This window comes from Thamnophis elegans, chromosome 2, assembly GCF_009769535.1.
Source record: "Thamnophis elegans isolate rThaEle1 chromosome 2, rThaEle1.pri, whole genome shotgun sequence".
Taxonomy (NCBI): Eukaryota; Metazoa; Chordata; class Lepidosauria; order Squamata; family Colubridae; genus Thamnophis; species Thamnophis elegans.
The window spans coordinates 10,716,325-10,741,261 of record NC_045542.1 but is presented as its reverse complement, the minus strand read 5'-3'; the positions used below and the strand labels follow the sequence as shown (position 1 = coordinate 10,741,261).

General features: G+C 43.7%; 1 protein-coding gene across 1 annotated transcript in view; it reads left to right on the top strand.

The window, feature by feature from the left end:
- Positions 1-24,937, top strand: part of HDAC6 (histone deacetylase 6) — a 49,924-nt gene that overhangs the window by 23,240 nt on the left and 1,747 nt on the right. Inside the window, exons 14-28 of the mRNA XM_032210474.1 lie at positions 631-720; positions 809-915; positions 1,041-1,108; positions 1,272-1,449; positions 1,914-2,042; positions 2,327-2,495; positions 3,355-3,488; positions 3,685-3,753; positions 6,300-6,492; positions 7,585-7,734; positions 10,953-11,127; positions 13,993-14,351; positions 16,963-17,061; positions 19,153-19,299; positions 23,013-23,141. Of these exons, the coding sequence (XP_032066365.1) occupies positions 631-720; positions 809-915; positions 1,041-1,108; positions 1,272-1,449; positions 1,914-2,042; positions 2,327-2,495; positions 3,355-3,488; positions 3,685-3,753; positions 6,300-6,492; positions 7,585-7,734; positions 10,953-11,127; positions 13,993-14,351; positions 16,963-17,061; positions 19,153-19,299; positions 23,013-23,141 (2,196 nt within the window). The remainder of the gene's footprint in view (positions 1-630; positions 721-808; positions 916-1,040; positions 1,109-1,271; positions 1,450-1,913; positions 2,043-2,326; positions 2,496-3,354; positions 3,489-3,684; positions 3,754-6,299; positions 6,493-7,584; positions 7,735-10,952; positions 11,128-13,992; positions 14,352-16,962; positions 17,062-19,152; positions 19,300-23,012; positions 23,142-24,937) is intronic.

The window sequence follows — 24,937 nt, the reverse complement described above, 5'->3', positions numbered from 1 at the left end:
CCTGATGGTAGCTTTGATGAATAATTTGAAGTAGATGATTAAGCTGGCTGCCCACCATAGACCATCCCTGAAACCGTGACCCGTCAAATGCGCGCCGACAAAACCACGCTGAAGAAACCACGCCCGCCATCAACAAACAACATAGTGGGACGCAAAAACAACGTTATAAAGGGTTAGGGTTAGGGTTATAACATTGTTTTCGCGTCCCACTATGTTGTTTGTTGATGGCAGGCGTGGTTTTGTCGGCACGCATTTGTTTGTGAACCCCTGAAACCACAGGGCGGTTTACTGAGAACGAGGGCTGGACTTACCTGAGTTAGAAAGAGGACTTTGAAGTGTGGGGCTGCCGGTGGCAAGGACAGACCTAAGATCTTTTTCTAGAAAGAAGCCCTAGAGCTTAATTAGGCAATGCAGAAACCGCTCCACCAACCTTGAGGAACAAGGACTTTTACATTCCCATTTCTCTTGTCGCAGCCTTAGAGATGTTTCCGGGAGTCTGCTGCAATAGAACTAATTTGTCTGATAATGCCTTGTGGGGTTCCCCCCCCCCATTTAATTTAATGTATCCCCTCCCTGATTCATGCCTTGCTCCCTTGTGCAAAGAGTGAAATCAATCTTTGCCCGTTCTAGGGGGAGATGGCTGCCACTCCAGCGTGCTTTGCTCACTTGACACACCTGTTAAAGTCACTGGCTGGAGGCAAGCTGGTTTTATCTCTGGAGGTGGGTGACTTTCCACTTTTGGGCTGGGGAACAGGGTTGGGCTGTCTCTTAAGGAAGCCACCTAGCTCCTCTCCTTTCACTATCACAGGGTGGGTATAATCTCCAGTCTTTGGCCGAGGGAACCTGCATGGTCCTTAAGACTCTTCTAGGAGATCCCTGTCCGCGGATGGACTCACCTTTCCTCCCATGTAGCAGGTAAGAATGATATTGAACCACAGCTCCCTGCTGCCGGGTGCTTTTAGAATCAGCATGTTGGAGCAAATCCAACCCTCTCCTCCGAGCAGAAGTCTGATTAAAGCATCTTCCTTTCCTCCCATCAGTGCTCTCAGTTCAGTGTCTCAGACCATTGCAATTCATAGCAAGTACTGGAAGCATCTACGGAGGATCAGTGAGTGAATGTAGCTCTCTTTTTTTCCCATTCCTCAAAAGCAACTGGTCGGGTGGGGGGGCATCTTTCCTCTCAATTCCTTTCCACTCTGATTGACTGTCAGACAATCGGGACTGCTGAGGACACTCACGGAATCTTTCTCTGCCTCTTCCACACAATTCAGGTGCTGATGTGCCCCAGGAGGATGGCAAGCTCAGCGTAGCTTGGCCACCAGCCAGCCCTCTCTCTGTAGCCGATCCCCTCTCTGGGTCAGTGGCTGAACTGATACAGTCTCAGCCCCCTTCTTGCACTGGGCTAGTCTATGATGAGAAAATGATGGAGCATTACAATATGTGGGACAGGTAAGAATTTCAGGCATTGTCTTGGTTTGTTGAATTGAATCTCTCCATCCTCTCTCTCTCTCTCTATGTATAATTCATACATGAGGTTTGGCTTCAGCTGGTGTAGTGGAATAAAATATAACCCATGAACCAACCAGCTGGTAAAGAAAATGTTTTTAAGCACACACAGCACCAGTTCCCCGGTTATAACTCTGCTTCTCACTTGAGTTTCTTTCAAGGGAACATCTAATTATTTTTGGAAACAGAGACTTGAAGGGCTGCACTTTTCTATATATTCACCAAAACCCCAAAATATCAAATGATATTATCAAATGATTCAGCCACATTGCCCCCAAGCATCTTTGAAACCTAGTGTGACTCTGTCCTTAAAGTCGTTGGAAGGGCATAGGATTTCCCCCATATAAAAATGTTCCTTAGGAATCGGGACTTTCTGTCATTCTTAGTTTCTTACCTTTCTTTTGTAGGCAACATCCAGAGTTGCCTCAGAGAGTATCCAGGATCTTCCAGCGCCACAGGGAGCTGCATCTGACAGAAAGGTGCTGCCGGCTCCCAGCCCGTCTTGCCTCTGAAGAAGAGCTACGAATGTGCCACAGGTTCTGATGAGTTCCATTCCAACTGCCTTTTCAACAAGGAGAGGAGTGGGAGGTCTCACAAAGCAGGGTTGGGAGTGGTGCCCATCCGTGATGCCCGAAGCTTCACCTTCTTCTTTTTTTCTTCTTTTAAATATAAAGAAGGACATTGCAGTGTTCTCCAACTAGGTGCCCTCTAGAGGCATTGGGTTTCAGCTCCAGAACTTGACCTGCTAACAGAATTTTAGAGGTTGAAGCCCAACCTGTTTAACCTGCTGCTTCATTGCCTCTTCTCCTCCTCTCTGCAGCCCGGCTTATGTGGAGACATTGAAGTCCACAGCCACCATGAAACCCCGTGACCTGCATCGCCAGGGTGACCAGTACAATTCTGTCTACATCTGTGCCAGCTCCTATGAGTGTGCCCGGCTGGCGGCTGGGTCTGCATTCAGTGCAGTAGAGGCTGTGCTGTCTGGGAAGGTAAATGCCAGGGGAGAGAGCAGCAATTAATTCAGCCAGTCTGCTGCAGATAATATCCTTTTATCCAGTTGCTTTCCTAGGACCTTTGGAGAGGCCTAGCTCTAGCAAGTGCAGGGGTGGGTTCCTGCCAGTTCTAACCTCTTCTATAGAAGAGGTTCCACAAATCTACAGTGCCGTTTAGAACCGGTTCCAGCTCCCTCCCCTCCGCCCGTCCGCACATCATCAAGATGAAGAGCGAGAGGAGGAATTCTGGGAGTTGAAGTCCACAAGTCTTAAAGCTGTCAAGGTTGAACACCCCTGGGTTTTTTTTCCCTAAAGGGTTAGGGCTGCAAGGGTCTTGTAACTTGACAGCTTTAAGACTTGCACACTTCAATGCCAGAGTTCCTAAGCCAACATGACTGGAGGAGGAATTCTGGGAGTTGAAGTCCACAAGTCTTAAAGCTGTCAAGTTTGAACACCCCGGGGGTTTTTTTCTAAAGGGTTAGGGGTGCAAGGGTCTTGTAACTTGACAGCTTTAAGACTTGTGTGCTTCAAATGCCAGAGTTTCTGAGCCAACATTTTGGTTGCTAAGCAAGAGCGTTGTTAAGTGAGTTTCACCACATTTTACAAGTTGGCCACACCCACCCCGGTCACATGGCTGCCAAGCCACTTCCACCCTGTCACATGGCCGGCAAGCCACTCCCACAAAGCCACACCTACAGAAGAGGTTCTAAAAAAAATTGAAACCCACCACTGAGCAAGGGGAATGTTCTGTAGATCCCTTTTTAGCTTGGCAGAGATTCTCTGCACAGGTCCCATTGCTCTCCTGAATTTTCAATACAGTACCAATCCCCTGTTGTTTCTTTTTCTGGGTCCCTAGACTCATAATGCTGTGGCCATTGTCCGCCCGCCTGGACACCATGCGGAATCAGATGCTGCCTGTGGCTTCTGCTTCTTCAATTCAGTGGCTTTGGCAACACGCTATGCCCAGCGCTTGGTCCAGAGGCGGTTGAGGTGAATATACGCAATAAGAACATGATGGGTTTTTTTGACTAATTAAAGCAGATTCAGTCCTTTAATTTTCTTCCCCAAGAGTTCTCCTGGGAGTGGGGATTGTAATTCTGGGAGCTCCATAACAGTTAACATATATTTTAACTGAACCGAACCAGGGAGTTTGATTTACTGATCTAATTTTGGTTTTATTTCTCAGGGTTATGATACTAGACTGGGATGTTCACCATGGCAATGGAACACAGCACATATTTGAAGATGATCCCAGGTGCTGTCTATCATTTTCTCCCCATTTGAGGAAATAGTGATGTTATATCCTATATGGAATAGGGAATCAGGGTTCTTTTCCCTTTGCCCAGCTAGAGGTCACTATTAAGGATCAGTTTTTACCAAAGGGGGACATTTTAAAATATTCTGCAGTAATACTCCTTCCCGCTCACCCGTTTCATAGTCAAAATGTTTCCTTTTTCTGTGACATGAAATGATACAAGTATATTAAAACAGGGAAGAGAAATTGGACCCTGAAACCAATTTTCCCCCGTGCTCAAAACTAAAACAAAGGGTAAAATTAAACACGCTTGTGGTGCTTACATTAATTTTGATGCATGCTCAGACTGAAAAGAGTTTTAAAAACATGTAGAATTGTTTTGCTGAAAAAGGCCTCCATTCTTCCTTATAAAATTCCAGAAATATAGCCATACCATGATGGTATGTCTCCAAACAGGAATAGAAGGTTAAATTGCAAAAAAATTGACAAGGGTTTCTAGTGGCCTGTTATCAAATAAAAAGGATAGTCTGCTCTTCTGGTTTTTAACTTTGGCAGTTAAAATAAAGATAACTTTAGGGGGGAAAGTAGTATTAGATTTCTGTATGGAAAGGATGTAGGTTCAATTCTGTGAACATAAAAATCTGGAGTGGGATTGGGTTCACAAGACCTACCTAGCAAGAGAAGTAGTGTATCATCTGAAGATCAGTCAGTGCTGTGTTAGAACGATTCAATTTAATTCCCAAACTGTCCCATATTGTTTCTTCCTGCCATCTGTACAATCCAAAATAGTTAAACCTCTACTTTCATTGGTAGCAGAGAATAGCTGGGCCCTTCTAGGACTTATCTTTCTTCTTCCTTCCCTCCCTGGTTGCCACTGCAGTGTCTAGGATGCCATCGAAAATGGCAGCTCTCTGACTAAGGATCTGGAATAACCAGCTGCTAGAACAAAAAGATTTGTGTTATTTAAAATAACATCAGATGTCAGCAGCTTTGTTGTGATCACAGATAGCAAATATTCAAAAGTTGTTCTTCTCCTTAAGATAGGTAGGTAGGTAAGGGGTGTGTGTGTGTGGTGTGAGTGGGTGGGTGGATGGATGGATGCAGGTAGGGAAGTATTTAGATAGATAGATAGATAGATAGATAGTGTTCCGACCCCCCTCATTCCACACCCAAGCACACTCCGAGCCAAAGATAAGTTACGGCATTTAATTAACAGACAGACAGGTCCTTGGCAGCAAACCGGCACAGACAAGCTTGGGCAGCAATCCAGCACAGATAAGCCGTGGCAGCAATCCAGCCTGCCAAGCTCATAACAATGTTCTCCGACATTCGTCCCTGCATTGACTTCTGCAAGAAGGGCGTATGCACAAGTAGTCTTTTTATAGTCTGGAGAGGAGCCTAATGACCACCAGCTGAGTGCAATTACCTCCTGTAACTGCGCAATTGTTCCTGACGCCTATTAGCTCTTGGGTGCCGTGCATCCAGGAACAACTCACTACTGGCGTCCGGCTCACTCTCCCTTGTCTCCTCCCCACTGGTCCAAGGCTCAGGTGCCTCCTGGTGGCCAACCAGCCTCTCTGCGCCCTGCTCGGAGTCGGAACCCTGTCCAGGGTCCTCCACATCCTCCAGAGCCGACTCATTGGGCCCCTCGCTGTCGGAGTCTGGTGGCAGCTCCAACGGCTCCTGCTGGGCCACAACAGATTAGATAGATGATGATAGATAGATAGATAGATAGATAGATAGATAGATAGATAGATAGATAGATAGATAGATAGATAGATGATAGATAGATAGATAGATGATAGATAGATAGATAGATAGATAGATGATTGATAGATAGATAGATAGATAGATAGATGATAGATAGATAGATAGATAGATAGATAGATAGATGATAGATAGATAGATAGATAGATAGATAGATAGATAGATGATAGATAGATAGATAGATAGATAGATAGATAGATAGATAGATGATAGATAGATAGATAGATAGATAGATAGATAGATAGATGATTGATAGATAGATAGATAGATAGATAGATAGATAGATGATAGATAGATGATAGATAGATAGATAGATAGATAGATGATAGATAGATGATAGATAGATAGATAGATAGATAGATAGATAGATAGATAGATAGATAGATAGATAGATGATAGATAGTTGATAGATAGATAGATAGATAGATAGATAGATAGATAGATAGATAGATAGATAGATGATGGATAGATAGATAGATAGATAGATAGATAGATAGATAGATAGATAGATAGATATAGAGAAATAGACAAGATAATATTATAAAGTAAGACAAGACAAGGCAGACATTGTCCTCCAACTCCTTGAAGCCATTGTTCTATGAATTGCTCAAGGTTTTAATGGGAGAGAAAGGGAAAGAAGGGAGAATAGAACCAGCAAGTCTTGAGTAGCCGAAGTATGTAATTGTGACCTGCAGTTCTCAACATCTTGATCAGGAGGAGCAAGGCCTTTGCCTCCACTCCGCACCTTCTTTTCTGATCACCTTTCCCTTCCCTTCTAGTGTTTTGTACATCTCCCTCCATCGCTACAACAACGGCACTTTCTTCCCCACTTCTGAGGATGCAGATTATGACCGAGTGGGTGTGGGACCCGGGGAAGGCTTCACCCTTAACGTGCCTTGGAACTGTTCCCGAATGGGAGACTCTGAGTATCTGGCTGCCTTCCATCAGATTATCATGCCTGTTAGCTATGAGGTAGGCACTGAATATTCATGGTGGGAAATTTAGGAGTGGCTCGAATTGTGCCATGATTGCAATTATTAGATGCCATCTATTAACTATTATTAAATATTTATTAAAAGAGAGAGAAAACAACGAGGGTGGAGATAGTTATGGAGTGCTTATTTATTTATTTAATCAAATGTATATGCTCACCCATCTCACACAAGTAACTTTAGCTGGTGTGCAATAAAAGCAGCAATTAAAACTTTCTACAGAGCCCAAACGGTCTTTTGCAGGGACATGCAGACATTGAGATTCCTTGCTACTGATCTAGAGGTTGTAGGCCTGTTCCATTTGGCTAAGATAACTGGGTAGCCACTAGGAAGGTTGGGTTACACTTCTCAAGAACCGAACCCATCCTGGCTTATGTTTGAGGATTCTGGGATTGTCTAGTCCAGGGGTAGTCAACCTTTTTATACCTACCGCCCACTTTTGTATCTCTGTTAGTAGTAAAATTTTCTAACCGCCCACCGGTTCCACAGTAATGGTGATTTTATGAAAACCTAATGAAAATGTTTTTAAATAATGCTATGAATTTTTTTTTTAAAGTCAATTAAATTTTAAAAAAGGAAAGTCCTTCAGTATCGGACAAAACCCCTACCACCCACCATGAAAGCTGGAATGCCCACTAGTGGGCGGTAGGGACCAGGTTGACTACCACAGGGCTAGACTATCATGTCCATCCTCCATAAACAAGCACATGTATACACACGAAGAAAAGACATTGACAATCCTGCCTTTACAGATATTCCTCCACTTACAACCACAACTGGGCCCAGAAACTTGGCTATTGACTAAAGTGGTCATTGAGAAGTAGGGAAGTAACTTTACTTTCTAAAATTTATAAAGCAGAGTTACAGCAAACCCCTACCGCCCACCATGAAAGCTGGAACGCCCACTAGTGGGCGGTAGGGACCAGATTGACTACCACTGGTCTAGTCACAATATCCGAAGAGAACCAAGCTGCTTGCCCCTGGCTTCCAGAGGTACAAAGGGCTGGCCGGACAAGGGGATAAGTTAGCAGGAAAAGCGGAAGGTTCAGTCACCCTGTGTGTTTTTTTCTAGTTCAACCCGGAGCTGGTCCTGGTGTCGGCAGGTTTTGATGCTGCTCGAGGGGACCCATTGGGGGGGTGTCTCGTGACCCCAGAATGCTACGCCCACATGACCCACCTCCTCTTGGGTCTGGCAGGAGGGAAAGTAGCCGTTGTGCTAGAGGTAGGTCAGAAGTCTTGTCTTTATTACCTGGCAGAGCTCTGGGAGGCTACTTTTGAGTATGGCTAAGTACACAGAGTGAGAAATCATGAGGAAGTTGGGCCTGGAGTTTCAGGGGGAAAAGTAAGTGCGGGTAGTCCTTGAGTTACAACCACAGTTGAGCCCAAAACTTACGTTGCTAAGTGAACCGTTTGTTAAGTGAGTTTTTTCTCATTTTATGACCTTTCTTGCCACCTTTGTTAAGTGAATCGTTGCAGTTGTTAAGTTAATAACACAGCTGTTAAACAAATCGGGATTCCCCATTGACTTCGCGTGTCAGAAGGTCGCAAAAGCTGATCACATGACTCCCCCAAGGCACGGCAACCGTCATAAATATGAACCAGTTGCCAAGCGTCTGAGTTTTGATCATGTGACCATGGGGATGCTGCAATGATCGGGTGAACAATGGTTGTAAGTCACTTTTTCCAGTGCCGTTGTAACTTTGAATGGTTGAACCGCTGTAAACCGAGGACTACCTGTATCCTCCTCCACTCCTTTTTTGTTGTTTTTGTTCTCCATTTCAAAGCAAGAAAAAGGCTACAGAACCTATAATTGCCATAGAGCTGCAGAGGGACAGACATCCCGATTTCTATGAGGAAATTTCAAATGCAGCATTTGAAAAAAAATTTGTTGCAAGGAAGAGGAGAAAGAGCCAAGGTGGCGCAGTGGTTAAATGCAGCACTGCAGGCTATTTCAGCTGACTGCAGTTCAGCAGTTCAGCTGTTCAAATCCCACCAGGCTCAAGGTTGACTCAGCCTTCCATCCTTCCGAGGTGGGTAAAATGAGGACCCGGATTGTTGTTGGGGGCAATATGCTGACTCTGTAAACCGCTTAGAGAGGGCTGAAAGCCCTATGAAGCGGTATATAAGTCTTAACTATTGCTATTGAAATGTGTTGAACTTTTATTTATTTATTTATTGAATTTATATTGCTGCCTGTTCACCCACGGCGACTCAAAGTGGCTTACAGAATATAAAAGCACATTTAAAACAATAAGAAGAATAAAAAGAATCAAATAAATTAATATAGTATAATAAAATCATTATAAAATCAACCACCACCACCACCAGGCAACAGCAGATCACACAAGCTATTTAATGGGCTCCATTCCGTTTTGGGTTCCCCAGACCCGCTGGCAGAATCAGGTCTTCAGCGCCTTCCGGAAGAGTACTAGAGTGGGGGCCGTTCTAATCTCTGGGGGAATGATGTTCCAGAGAGAGGGAGCCACCATGGAGAAGGCTCTTCTGGGTCCTACAGGTGTAACTCTCTCGGGGTTGGCACCCACAGTATTCCCTGCCTCCCTGCTCGGATGGATTAGGTAGATGTGACTGGCAGGAGATGGTCCCTCAGATAACCCTCCAACCCTAATGCTGTCACCCAGCCCCGATATTAACTTTTTTATTTGCTACCATTTTAAATGAAGCAGAAGCCAGCAAGCTATGAAGCACCAGGTTCTCCTGTCACCATTGCTTGCAAGAATGCCTTTGGGCTCCATGTAGGCTCCAGAAGGTTTCTGATCAAGGAAAAAGCACAGTGACTGTCATACTGTGCTTTATTTGGAAAGAGGGGACCTGCTGAGATAACAAAGATGAACTAAAGAGGGAGAGAATATCCTGGAAAGCTGCAGGAGCTATCACGAAGCAGCATCCCTGCAAGCTTGCGGTCTGTTAAATTGGAGCGTAGAGTCTAGCCATAATGGTCAAGCACAGTTGGCAACTCTGGTGAAACACTTTTTATGAGAAGGCCCACAACATATTCTCATACGTGGCTGGAAACGATGATACAGCAACATATTGACTTAAAACCTGAAATATTTTTCTTGGGGATTTTACCAGACAATTATAGTAAAGAAAATATATATTTGATTATCCATGTTATGGATAATCAGCAGCTAAGATTGTATTTGCACATAAAATTGGAAAAGTGAAGAGATCTTTACAGAGGAGAATGTGATTAGGAAAATCCTAGAATGCGCAGAAATGAGTAGATTGACCCTGGCTAACAATGAGAAAGAACAAAGTGATTATTATACATTTTGGGAATCATTTTACAGAAGGTTAGAGAATAGACATAAGAATCAATAGCAGAAGAAGTTGTGTAAAATATGGAAAATGTATTAATAGTTCATATAGTTAATAGAGTTAAATAAATCAGGATGAGGATTGTTCTAATATTAAGAATTTAAAGTATTGGAAATTAAGCTAAGAATAGATTAAATAATGAATATGATTGTAAATTTTAATTGTTGGCAGAAATATTTGTGCCAAGATGACACATTAATGGAAAATGGAGTGTTTATATTAAAATAAAATAAAATAATTAAAAAAAAGAGTTGTCAATGTGTCAACAGAGGTCACCCAACTGACAGTAATATGTATAGTCTAGGCGAGCCTCATTTACCATCAGTAATTGTGACAAGGATCCTCCATGGCTAAGTGATGCAACCAGAAGAGGTGACATCATGTGATTGCAGCAGCTTACGATGGTAGTTCTGGTGGTCCCAGTTTCCATCGTTAGGTAAACTTCATGCAGTTATGAGGATCTGTTGTAAGTCCCCTTCGTTCAGTGCTCTCAAGGAGCCAAGGTGGCGCAGTGGTTAAATGCAGCACTGCAGGCTACTTCAGCTGACTGCAGTTCGGCTGTTCAAATCTCACCGGCTCAGGGTTGACTCAGCCTTCCATCCTTCCGAGGTGGGTAAAATGAGGACCTGGATTGTTGTTGGGGGCAATATGCTGACTCTGTAAACCGCTTAGAGAGGGCTGAAAGCCCTATGAAGCGGTATATAAGTCTAACTGCTATTGCTATTGTAACTTGAACAATTGCTGAAGAAGGGGAGGTTGAGTCAGGATTACCTGTCTGTGAATTGTGAGTGCTCACGCCCTATGTTAATTGCCGTTCTTCCTTCTTTTCCTCATTCCCTCTCTTCCAAAATCTTCCATCCTTCGCCAATAGGCAAGACTTGGTGTTAAGTTGAAGGCCCCAACTGTGATTGGTAGCTTATGTGCCATGGAGAGGCTGAGTCACTTTTGCTATCTGGAAGCATAGACTTGAGGACTAGAAGCTTGCTTGTTTCTATTTGAGATTGCAATGAAGAATTTTTGCAGTAGCAAGTCTCTGTTCCTGCATGCAGGCTGGTACCAATTACTTTGACGTCAGAGTAATTGTATTTTTCTCCTCTTCAGGGTGGCTACAACCTAGAATCTATCTCAGAGTGCATGACCATGTGCACGCGCAGCCTCCTGGGGGATCCTCCGCCCCCACTTGGACGCCTAAAGCCTCCCCATCTGAGTGCCCTGCAGTCCTTGGCCCGTGTCGCTGCTGTGCACCGCAAATATTGGGCAAGCCTCCGACTGGAAGGTGAATAATTCTCTTTTTATCTAAAGTATCTCTGCTCTGTCTGGGCCGATGCACTTTATGACAATGGCTAGCGTTAGGTAAGCTCCCCGTTGGGGGAGCGAGTACGTTCAGCGAAGCGTTGTGGGAGTTGTGTTGGAGAACACAGCATACAGAGACACTGCAGTTTAAATCGTGACCCGTCAAAAGCGCGGAGGACAAAAGCGCGCATGTGACGTCATCACAGCGCGACGAAAAAAATTAAAAATTGAAATAAAATTAAAATTAAAGCAAGCCGATTCACATAAAGGTAAGCGTTAGGGTTAGGGTTAGGGTTAGGTTAAGGGTTAGGTTAGGTTTAGAGCGTTAGCGTTAGGTTTAGCGTTAGGTTAAGGGTTAGTGTTAGGTTTAGCGTTACGTTAACGGTTAGGTTTAGGGTTAGATTTAGGGTTAGGTTAAGGGTTAGGTTTAGGGTTAGGTTTAGGGGTAGGTTTGGGGGGGTTAGGGTAAGGTTTTAGCTTTATTTTTACATTTTTCGATCACAGCGCGATGTTTTCGTCGCGCTGTGATGACGTCAAATGCGCGCTTTCGTCGACCGCGATTTTGTCCTCCGCGATTTTGTGGTGGAACCGTTTAAATAGGCTTTTACTTTTGTGGAAATAGAGGTATCAGAGTATATCAAACAGTCCAAGTCATACACAGATAAGACAGTCAGTCATCAACGTCTTTCAGTTAAGGGATAATCCAAATAACATAGTCCATAATCATACAAACAGTCCAGTACACTGTTTGCTAACAGTTGCAAAACTTACAATAGCTCATGGCACTTTCTAATAGCCAGCTTCCAAAACACTCAGATCAGATCAGCCCAGCATCTAACAAACAGAGAGAGAACTAACAGCCGTTCTGGCTCCCTCTTATGGCTGAGGAAAACAGCAACCAATCAGATTTTACCGCATGTTTAAAGAAACAGTTACAACATTGTCACATGATTTATATATTGCCAACCCAACGGTTAGAATTATATGCCTAACAGCTACAGCCCTCGTGACTGTACACCAAAACAAAATATGCAATTTACCTCTTGATGTGAAGTTGCGGTGTCAGTATTTCTCATAGTTTGCCCCCACCGCTATTCCATAAGAGGCTAATACTATTGAATCATGCATTGGGGGCACTGTTGTGGCCCATCAGCGGCCAGCAGAGCTGGCAGCAGAGTTGGACTGTGAGGAGGTTGGGGAGGAACATGGGCCAGTCCTGAGGGCTGAGGAAAGCTCAGACAAGGGCTCTGCGTCAGAGGCAGAGAAGGAGCTAGACAGCAGCAAGGCAGAAGAACAGCTGGAGCCTGTTCCCAGTGTGCGCATGCGGAGAGCTGTCAGAAGACAAAAACAACTAAGAAAGCAGGCTCAACTTGGGAGTAAAGCCACATCTTGGAGGGTGATTGGCCCCTCCCATAGGAAACAAGTGGAGCGAACGGGGAGTGGCCTTTTGCAGGAAACCATTCATTCATTTGGTCGTTTCGAGAGTGGGAAGTTCTGTTTGTGACTATAAGAGACTCTGTGCCGAGTGTTGCCTTGCCCTGCATTTGGAAACTAGTTATCTGGCAGCTCTCCAAGCAAGATAAGGTTCGTGTTGATAAACATTCCTCTGAAAGACTCTTTGCCAAGCCTTGCTGACTGTGGATGAAAGGAATCCACAGTCATGTAAATAAAAGGGGTTTTGCCGGGACCAAGACTCTGCTTCATGCTTTTTAAGGAAGCCCGGGTCAGAACAGACACTTGTAAGATGGGAATGTGCCATAGTCTTGTGCAAAATGAGCCACAGGGAGGCTACAAGAACAATGGCGTTTTGCAAGGGAGCCTGTGAATTACAGAGCAGGCCGACTGTGTGGGGTTTGTGTAATTTTCTGGCTGAGATATTGTGTGCTTCCTTGTTTTCCACACAGTCTAAATAAGAGGTATGGAAGCTTACAGTTACAGCAGACTTCCTGATCAGGTGACCAGCTAGTGGATGGAGTAATTTCTTAGCTGAGAGCTTATTCTCAAAACGATGTTCTTTAGAGAGGGGACAGAGCAAATCAGAAGAGGGAAGTTTTGGAGGCTATTTAGCAGGGGAAAGAACAAACCCAGATTCTGCCAAAAAGAAGAAGGTGGCGTTGTACGACTTGCAAGGCATTTCTGTCTTCTTATCAGAAGAGCTTGCTTTTTACATCTGCGGGCCTGTCTCCTTGCTGGAGAGGAAGGTAAAAGGACTGGAAGCCAGCCTTCCTCCTTTGAAGGCTCATCAAGGTGAAGATCACATAAATGGTGTTCAGAGAGAAGGCAAAAAGAACAAATCCTCCGAGGACAAGAGGCTGCAAAAGTTAATCTTCATAGGGAAGCTGAGAAATGGCTGCAAATACAGATGAAGTTTGCTTGCCTGCCTGCTGCTCCCCTCAGCCGGGGGGCCCGGTTCCTAACGAACCAGTACCGGTCCACGGCTGAGAGTTGGGGACCCTGCATTAAAAGACATTTGATCTTCACAGGCCTTTCAACTTGATGTTTTGAGGTTGCCTAGCAACTAGACAGTGTAGGAAAAGAGGGATAGAGATTGGTTGAATTCCTGCTGATGTCGCAAAAGGCTTTTTCCTACAAAGCACTGACACTGCCCTGTAGCAAAACAGGGCAAAGAAAGGCTGGGAGGGAACAGGAGAGACCCGATGGAAGAATTTAGACAAGGGGAATAAGATGAAATCGGGGAAGACGCAGGGGAATAAATGCGCAAATAAAGGGAGGTCGGAGTTGTATTGAGTGCCTGCCCGTGTAGTAACTCCATGGATTCCCGTTCCCACCATTCCCATCCTTTTAACTAAGCATCTGAAAGGCGGCTCTTATTTTTCCTCCTCCCCAGTGCCTGCCACTCTGTGGGAGAAGCCCAGGACTCGGTCTGGGAAGGGAACTCCCGTTCCAAACGTGGTCCCTGAACAAGCTCCTCAGAAGGTGCTCCAAAGCCCTGAGCCCGCTCAGCCCGTAGCCGAAGCGATAGATGATGCCGTGGTGGGCTTGGGCTCCCTCCAGCTAGAAGACAATCTCATGGAAGAGGCCGAAACGGCTTCGAGTTCTCTCTCTCCTGATTCTAGTCCAGTGGGTGAGGAAGCTCAGACAAAAGTCGGTGGATCCCCTAAGAAAGTGGATCCGGCAGAGGATGCACCAAGGGAAGGTGTATCAGCAGAGGGCTTCTCTGAGGAAGCGACGGCTCCTGGCACAAAAGTGAGTATCCCAGTTTCTCTCCTTACTGACCATGGTTTTTCCAAGCTGTTTTTTCTCTTGTGGGGAATACTTTTCACATCAGTTTGCATTTCACGCGAAGCTACGGCTGTTGCAAAGCAATTGGGGGCTTGTGTCACGCTGGCGCAGAGCCGAGGTGGCGCAGTGGTTAAATGCAGCACTGCAGGCTACTTCAGCTGACTGCAGTTCTGCAGTTCGGCTGTTCAAATCTCACCGGCTCAAAGGTTGACTCAGCCTTCCATCCTTCCGAGGTGGGTAAAATGAGGACCCAGATTGTTGGGGACAATATGCTGACTCTGTGAACCGCTTAGAGAGGGCTGAAAGCCCTATGAAGCGGTATATAAGTCTAACTGCTATTGCTATTGCTATTAGAATGCAATCTTGCAGGCTAATTCTGCCAGCTGCCAGGAGTTCAATCCCCACCGGCTCATCGTTGACTCGGCCTTCCATCCTTCCCAGGTCGATAAAATGAGGACCCAGATTGTTGGGGGGCAATATGCCGACTCTCTAAGCTGCTTAGAGAGGGCTGTAAAGCACTATGAGGTAGTATATAAGACTAAGTGCTATTGCTATTGCTATGTGAAAGACTGCATTGAGTCCAGGTGTGTTCCAGCTCAGGCTTCTTGGCCTCTCCACTGAGTGTGCTGAGAATTGGTTTAGGAATGAGCCAATCTTCTTTTTTCCCCCTCAATATATTTTTATTATTTTTACATTTAAAACAATGCAGTACCGTGAAGTCGGAGTGACTATACATTCACATTATATACAGCTAGTCACAACTATTGACAATTAGCCTACTTAATACATTATCAATCCTTCTGTGCAATTACAGTATACACAGTTTGTTCCAGTCTTGTACCAGTCATAAAATCTGTTCCAGACTTCAAAATATTCTGGTTCCTCTTTATTTTTAAGTTCAAGAGTGAGCCTATCTGCTTCCGCACAGGCCAACACTTTTCTGATTATATTCAGCTCTGATGGTGTATTTTTTTCCCCCAATATTGTGCATACGTTATGCGCGCCACAGTTAGTACATGAATAATTAAATAAATTATACCTTTCTTAAACCCCTCTGGTATTATACCTAGGAGAGAAATTTCCGGTTTAAACAAGATTTGGTCTCCCACCATTTGTTCTAACCATGATTGAATCATTTTCCAATAATTTTGGAATGAGCCAATCTTCTTGTGTTGCTTCCTATTGAAGAGAAAGAGAGTTAGCACTTGCCCTCCTCCTTGTCCGAAGAGCTCAGAATTTACCTAATGGACTCAGAAGAATACACCAAACTACTCTGCATCTGTGATTTCTTCCTCACACACACCCCGCCTCGATGCCCTGCATAGGAAGCTCTTGTTTCCATTTTTTCCGATTTGTCTAACTTCCATGTCAGTGATTCTCTTATTTTTAAAAGAAATAACAGCTTGATTTTAAGTGGCATTCACTTGAGAATCTCTGCCTGTTAGCAAGCTCCTTAGGCCAGGATCCCCAACCTCTGGTCTGCAAGTGGTGGGCGAGCATGCAAAGTTTCATACACAAAGGAGCTAGGTTACACATGCAATACCATCTTCTCCTCCCTCCGGCCGCTTTGCTGCCGGTTCATGGAGCCAGAAAAGGTGGGGATCACTGTGTGTTAGACTACAATTCCCATTAGCAATAGCAATAGCAGTTAGACTTATATACCGCTTCATAGGGCTTTCAGCCCTCTCTAAGCGGTTTTACAGAGTCAGCATATCACCCCCACAGTCTGGGTCCTCATTTCACCCACCTCAGAAGGATGGAAGGCTGAGTCAACCTTGAGCCGGTGAGATTTGAACCTCTGAACTGCAAATAGCAGTCAGCTGAAGTGGCCTGCAGTACTGCACTCTAACCACTGCGCCACCTTGGCTCTTTATTACCACCTAACAGCCAACATTTTGTGGTGATGCTGTTTGGGAGAATGGAAGTCACAGTCCACATTTAAAGGAAGTCAAGCTGATGTAGATGATATCTTTAAACAAAGGCAACTCATTTCAGAATTCAGATAGTTAAAAACTGCTCAACCCAATTGAAATATTTCAGCTATTTAGGTTGGGAAGCGATCGGGGAAGAGATAACTGAGTCCCTCGAATAAAGAATAGCTTTATTGGAAATATCATATTGGCACAGATCTGGTGAAAACCGACTCTGAAAGGTTGCACAGTTTATCACCTAATTAAAAGTAAAAATAGTTCCCTCAACCCCAAGTAATCAGTCACGTGGTCCAATCAAGTCGCTGTCTGGTGACATCGCTCCTTTTTCCTCCAGCCAGGTATGAGAACATCCTTGGTTCCCAAGAGAAAGTGTTTTATTTTGACTCCGCAACCCCAGCTATCTCTAATCCCCCCTCCCTATCCCTCAGCTCCAGTGTGACATCACTGAAGCTCCAAGATGGCTTCAGCCATACCAACTTCTGGGGTTGACCTTCCCGTTGCCCATAAAACAGGCCCTGTTCGTGAGAACAATAGATATGAAAGCTGCAACTCGGCTATTAAATAACTACATTTCAAGGACTTCTGAAAAATATCACCTCATATCGTCTCAATCACCCCTCTCTTTTTCCCCCTCTTCCTTTCAGCATCACCACCCAATTAATGTTGAGGTTGTCCTGTTGGATGAAGCCGCAGGGGGTTGTTCTTCCTTTGATGAGAAGTGTGGGGATGATGTGGCTGGCAATGTGAGTATTGGGAAGGGAAGAGATTATGGGGAAGAGATCGGGATTAGATTTCTTGAGTCTAGAGAAAGTTGTGTCCGATAGAGCTGCAATAGCCTGTCGGTGGCCTAAGGAAGAGTGAACGGCACCATTGGCTTGTAGTCTCACTGGAAAAGCCTTGAGTATTTACATGAGATTTTCAACTAAGAGACGGAGGAGTCTATATAGAGTGAAAGGGATATTACATGGGGTTCCACCACAAAACCGCGGTCGACTAAAGCGCGCTCGACGAAACCGCGTACCTGACGTCATCACAGTGCGACGAAAAAAGCACGCTGTGAGCGCTAAAGCTAAAATTAACCCCTAAACCTAACCCCCCGAAACCTAACCCTAACCCTAAACCTAACCCTTAACCTAACCCTAAACCTAACCCTTAACCTAACGCTAAACCTAACGCTAAACCTAACGCTAACCCTTAACCTAACCCTAACGCTTAACCTAACCCTAAACCTAATCCTAACCCTTAACCTAACCCTAACCCTTAACCTAACCCTAACCCTAACCCTAACCCTTACCTTAACGTGAATCGGCTTGCTTTCAAAGCGCTTTTTAAAGCGCCCTTTTTTCTCTGCGGTCGCTGTTGTCGCACTGCTGATGACGTCAGCGACGCGCTTTAATCGGGCGCGCTTTAGTGGACCGTGGTTTTGTCGTGCCACGATTACATGGATGTGATATAACTCCATATGTATACCAGCAAAGATTTCAGAAATGTTCCTGTGATGCTCAAGGAGTTAGAGAACCGAGAATCTGTGTTGCTAGTTCTAGAATTAAATCAAGTTAAAGCCTGACTTCAGAACCAGGACAGAGGCAATAGAAGAAGTGGTCCTTGAACAGCACTTGCAAACTCTTATCAAACCCAATCAGTTTCTGAATTAAAACCACTGAGATAAGAGGGGAGCGTGGTAGAAGTGCCTGGGGAATATTTAACAGCCCAGGGAGCTGAAGATGCACAACAGGGAATTTTTAAGTTTAGCAAAAGTTTCAGAACAGGGGAGGGGAGGAGTCTAACTTGAAGAGAAAAAGTCAAGACTCATGGTTCCACCACAAAACCGCGGTCGTCTAAAGCGCGCTCGACGAAACCGCGTACCTGACGTCATCACAGCGCGACGAAAAAAGCACGCTGTGAGAGGTAAAGGTGAAATTAACGCGTAAACCTAAACCTGACCCCCCCAAACCTAACCCTAAACCTAACCCTTAACCTAACGCTAAACCTAACGCTAACCCTTAACCTAACCCTAACGCTTAACGTAACCCTAAACCTAACCCTAACCCTTAACCTAACCCTAACCCTAAACCTAACCCTTACCTGTACGTGAATCGGCTTGCTTTAAAAGCGCTTTTTAAAGCGCCCTTTTTTCTCCGCTGTGTTTTTTGTCGCGTCACTGATGACGTCAGCGACGCGCTTTAATCGGGCGCGCTTTAGTGGACCGCGGTTTTGTCGTGCCACGAAGACTCATAAGGGACAACCTCTAGGCCCGTGATGGTGAATCTATGGTACCAAAGAAGCCATATTTGCCAGCACGATAGCCCCTAGCAGCCCTCAGCTCGGCGCGCTGACCAGCTGATTTTTGGCCTTCCGGAGGGTCAGAGGAGGCCGTTTTCGCCCTCCCCGGGCTTCAGGAAAGCCGCCTGAGCCTAGAGAGGGCGAAAAACAGGCTCAACGGCCCAACCGGAAGTTTGGGAACGAACTTCCAGTTGGCCTGTTGGGCCTGCTTTTCACCCTCCTCAGGCTCCAGAGGGTTTCCTAAATCCTAAGGAGGGTGAAAATGGCCTCCCTGGAGGCCCAGGGGAGGCTGTTTTCATCCTCCCTAGGCTCTAAGAAAGCTTCTCGAGCCTGGGGAGGGTGAAAATTCCCCCCTGCGGGGGTTGCTCACACATGGGGGGGGGATGGGGGGGTCGCATGCACATGTGGGTGGGCATGCACATACGTTATAGGGCATGCACACGCCATAGCACGCACGCACACAGTTTTGGCACACTTTTAGAAAAAGGTTATCCATCATTGCTCTGGGCTGGATGTCAGGATCGAGCGATTCTTCTGCTATCTCTTTCCAGGGTCTCTTTTACGCCGTGACTCCCTTACCCTGGTGCCCCCACCTCAGCTCAGTGCTGCCTGTGCCTCCTGTGGGCTTGAATGTCTGGGAGCCTTGTGCAGAATGCGGCAGCAAGATGGAGAACTGGGTTTGTCTGGTGTGCTATAAGGTAAGGATACCAGTCCTGAACGTACAGCTTTGGGGGTTAGAGGCTAGAAGTAATTAGGTTTTGATAACCCTGGAGCCAATAATAAACTCTTCCTATTCTTGAAAGAAGTGTATAGCTTAGGGTGGTTAATTTTTTGGTGGAGGGAGGTCATCCTCCATCAATTGGGGTCTCTACTACACATTGCTGCTGATGGAGCAGTAATGCAACAATGTCATCAAAGAAAACTGCATGTTCAGTTCATTCTCTATTTTGCTGGGAATGTTTAGTTTTCCCTATAGTTAAGTCTCTGAGGCAGTGGTGGGATTCAAATAATTTAACAACTGGTTCTCTGCCCTAATGGTCAGCTGGGTAGACGGGACTCAGTGGTCACGTGACTGGGTGAGTGTGGCTAACTCAACGTCACTCCCGTCGATGGGTGCTTCGCCTTAGTTCTTACAATGTAATCAGAGTTAACCGGAGAGATAGTTTCTGTAAACAGGTCAACAAAGATGAGGCTAGAAACAACACCAGAATGTTTCCTTCCTGCCTTCCTTACAGGATTAGCCCTGTAAAGTGGGGAAAAACAAAAGGAGATTTCTTCCAACAACCGGTTCTCCAAACTGCCTGGAAAGTTACCAACCGGTTCTCCCGAATAGGTGCGAACCGGCTGAATCCCACCATTGCTCTGAGGGCACATGATACCCGTTTTCTTTAGTTTCCCATCCAAATTGGCAGAAACTCACACCAACTTAGAGAGCTCTGTGGAGTTAAAAAAAGAAAAAGAAAGAGCTGACCCTGCAGAGATTGCTCATGTTATAAGGTGGCTCTTTGTACTCCAACACTACTTCCTTCTGGAGTTGCTAGTTTTGAGTTCTGGTTCAAGGGCTCATTGTCTCTATGGCGGGCAAGGAGATGTTCCTCCATGTGGTCTTGGCCAGGAGCTATTTTAGGCGTTTCATTGACCAGCTTCTATCATCTCCCAATTTGACTGGCGTGAATGAAATAACTCAACAACAGAGTTTGCTTGTTGAGGGCAGGGCTTGACGTCGCAACGACACGACATGCAATCTTGGGTCTCCAGGATTGCTATTGATATCTCTGTTTCTCGACGGTCCTTTTGGACCTAAACTGTTCTGAAGGAACAGTGATAGAGAAGAGCATGTCCTGCTGATCTCAGGGGCATCGCAAAGCCCCTGATTGATCCAGGAGAAAGCTCTTTTTGCCAGCTACAAGAGAAGCAACCAAAGTGGCTGCCAAAGGTTGGGACAAGCCTCTGAAACAGAAGCAGTACAGGAGTGTGTCGAATTGGTGAGAATTTTTTTTATTATTGGAGAAGGGAAAACCCAAAAGAATTGGAATTTAAAATAAAATTGAAGACAGAAGAAAATAAGCGGCGAATTAACTCTGGTTTAAGACGATCGTGTTATCTTTTTTACCTTAACTTTGTTTGTTTTCTATGGATGGACTCTTTACTTTTAAAGTAGACTGGTCTCTTTTTTTCCTTCTTCCTCTATACTTTCTCCATTTTTTGTATTCGTGGATTAAAAGCTTCTCTCGTAAGGCTTGGACAGAGCATAATTTTTACACTTTTTTTTTTCTTCTCCTCTCTGGGACAGAGAGGCAGAAACAGATGGAAAGGAGGTAACACTGCCATCTAGTGGCGAGGCTTGGCAATAGCTGATAAAGCTATAAGCTTTGTTTACTGAAAGACTCAGTGGAAAACGTTTTGTTGATACAGGTGTTCCTTTGAAGGAAAGAGAAAGCTTTGATTTGAAAAACTAATGAATTTGTTTAACCAAAAGAGTCTCGGATGTTATAGATCAAAATACAGACAGTACGGGGACAGCGATGAAGTTTGAGGACAGAGCTGAAAAAATAACAGACATATGAAAGTGATAAGAAAATTGTTGCCACTGACAGCAAACTGAGAGTGGAGGGAAATGACAAGCGTGAAATACGGAAAGGAGAAATTGATGAACCGGATCTTCATTTTGGATGTCAGAAAATAGATGAACAAAGGAGAGAAAATTTGGCAGAAATAATGAGAGTAATCTCGGCAAAAGCACTAATGATAACAAAAGTGAAGCTGATAAAAAGAGCAGATAAAGGGTTTCAAATTCTTATGTCATGCAATGAACAATGAAGTCCACAAGAATTATCAAGAAAACATTTAGAATACAGACTTTACAAATGGCAAGAGATATTGGACTACACTATCTCTGGAAGGATACAGGATGATGAAATGAAATGTCACAATAAATTTTAGTTAAATGTAGTTACATTTTGACTGCTATCTACAACATAATAATAGCTATAGTCAAATAAATGATTAATGATAAGAAAGCATTTATATATACTAGATTGATAATATGAAATTTTATACAATACTGTGAGGATATGGAGATGATGTTGAAAAGCCTCTTTATAAAAGTTAAACAATTTTATATAGAATAGAATATAAAGATGTAATATCATTGGATGATTTCAGGATGATGTAATAAAATGTCATAATATAAATTTACTTTAAATTTAAATAAATTTAAATGCTTTATGTTGAAAGGATGTAATAATAGTTAGGCTTAATGGATGTTTAATAATTATAACAATTTGTATATAAGTATATTAGATTAATGATACTAATAATGGGGGAAAACATGGAATTGAAAATTATTAGAGAATGTTAATGCTAAAATAATAGAATAATGTCACAATAAATTTAGTTAAATGTAGTTAAATTTTGAGTGCAATATACAACGTAATAACAGCTATAGTCAAATAAATGATTAATAATGATAACAAAGCATTTATATATACTAGATTGATAATATGAAATCTTATACAACAGTGTTTCTCAACCTTAACAACTTGAAGATGTCTGGACTTCAACTCCCAGAATTCTGGGAGTTGAAGTCCGGACATCTTCAAGTTGCCAAGGTTGAGAAACACTGTTATACAAACTGTAAGTGAGGATCATGGAGATGATGTTGAAAAGCCTTTTTATAAAAGATAAACAATTCTATATAGAATAGATTATAAAGATGTAATATCATTGGATGATTTTAGGATAATGTAATAAAATGTTATAATATAAATTTACTTCAAATTTAATATGCCTTATGTTGAAAGGATGTAATAATAGCTGGGCTTAATGGATGTTTAATAATTATAACAATTTGTATACATGTATATTAGATTGATGATCTAATAGTGGGGGGAAAACATGGAATTGGAAACTATTAGAGAATGTTATTAGTGCTAAAATGATTGAATGACTTAGAATAGGAGGAAGCATAATAACAATGTATATATAAAGATATCTTGATTGTCAATATGTGAATTTTGATAAAATTCAAGTGATGACTACGGAAAGGACACAGAAAGACTTTGTAACCAATCGACATACTGTGTGTAATTGAAGAGGCTTTTATGTTATATGTGTTGTGTGTTTGTGTTTGTCTGAAAATAAAAAATGTTATTATATATATTAAAAAAACAGAGTTTGTTCCCCACCATTACTTTCTTTTCTGTAATATGCTCCATTTGCTTTGTGGGGGGTATATCTTTAAGGAAATTGATGAGCTAAGATCATTTGATTGGTTGGTTGGTTGATTGATTGATTAAATTTATGTGCTGCCCATCTCCTCAATAAAACGTTTCTGGACAGAGATCATGACATCCATTCTGTGCCTTTAATGTTAAATGCCTGCCCCCCTGAAATATTCTATTCGTTTCAGGTCTGTTGTGGACGCTACATTAATCAACATATGCTGGATCACAATAAGGAATCTGGGCATCCGCTGGTGCTTAGCTTTCAAGATCTCTCTGCCTGGTGCTATGACTGCCAAGCCTATATCCATCACCCAGTGAGTTGTAACTCCTCCTCCTCCTCCCACCTCCACCACCTCTTTCTCCTTCTCCCCAAATTGAATATTGAACTTCCCATCTGAGGATCAGATGAGAGAGATGCCACATTTTCTTCTTCCGTTGGCCATCAAGACTGTCAGTTATACAAGAGTTTATTGCATTTTATTGCACGTAGGTGGGAAGCACAGGAAATAATTACAGAGTGTGATTTAGGGGAAACTTTTCAGCTCTGGTGTTCTCCAGAAGAGTTTGGATTACAACACCAGGACATCCGACTAGTTCAGTGTTTCTCAACCTTTTCAACTTGAAGATGTCTGGACTTCAACTCCCAGAATTCCCCAGCCAGCTGGGGAATTCTGGGAGTTGAAGTCCAGACATCTTCAAGTTGACAAGGTTGAGAAACACTGCACTAGTTGTTATCCAATGGATCTGGAGCATCATGCTGGGGAAGGAGGGAGGAATGCCGCTAGGAAAGCCATCTTAGTGGTTTGAGAGACAGTGTTTTAGTCAGTATATTATGGATGCTTGGCAGGTGATCCTCCAGCCCCCAACTTGTCAGATAGTCTTCATCTAAGTTTGCCAAATAGCCCAACCACATATTGCATTGATTTATCAGTTTCCTTCCAGTTTTGTGGTTTCGGGACATGTTAGACTATAAACCCCATCATCCCCAGCCAATGTATCAGCAAAACACTTGATTAGGGAAGCCTTTAGATTGCGTTTTAGGTTGATAACATAGACCACAAGTAGGGAAACTAGTTCACTCTCAATCACAGAAGTTCACCCTCTGTGTGTGTGTTTGTGTATGTGTGTTTGTGTGTGTGTGAGAGAGAAAGAGACGGAGAGAGACAGAATGAAAGTCTGGATAGACTTAATGAATAAACAAATTGGTTTATATAAAAACAATACATTAAATTCAAACAATGTAGAACAGTGGTAGTCAACCTGGTCCCTACCACCCACTAGTGGGTGTTCCAGCTTTCATGGTGGGCGGTAGGAGTTTTGTCCGATACTGAAGGACTTTGGTTTTGTTTAATTTAATTGACTTTAAAAAAAAAATTCATAGCATTATTTAAAAACATTTTCATTAGGTTTTCATAAAATCACCATTACTGTGGAATTGGTGGGCGGTTAGACAATTTTACTACTAACAGAGATACAAAAGTGGGCGGTAGGTATAAAAAGGTTGACTACCCCTGATGTAGAACAACATTTAATAAGGTGTGTTCATTAAAAAGATAAGGCAGCACTGTCAGAACTTATGCATCCATTTACTCTGTGTGCGTGTGCGCGCACACACATATATATGCATACACATATATACACACACATAGTAAATATATATGAAAAAGGATTAATAAAAAAGAATTGAAATATAATAGCCCTTGTTTAAATTCAGAACTCTCACTAATGCACAGGTCTGTCTCTCAGCTTTAACCAACTGTAAGGCTGCTACATTAGTCTCACTAAAGAGGAAAGGTTCAAGGTTCATTTTATTTATATGCCGCCCTATTCCCAGCGGGACTCAGGGCGGCGCACAAACCCAAAGGAGGGGAAGGGAAACACAAAAAGTACAGGGCATTTAAAAACAACCAACAGCCACATGATTCGAGAGGGGAAGGGAACTCATCGACCCCAGGCCTGCTGACACAGCCAGGTTTTAACAGCTTTTCGGAAGGCCTGGAGAGAGGTGAGGGTCCGAATCTCTGCAGGGAGCTCGTTCCAAAGGGCCGGAGCCGCCACAGAGAAGGCCCTCCCCCGGGTAGTAGCCAGATGACATTGGCTAGTAGACCAA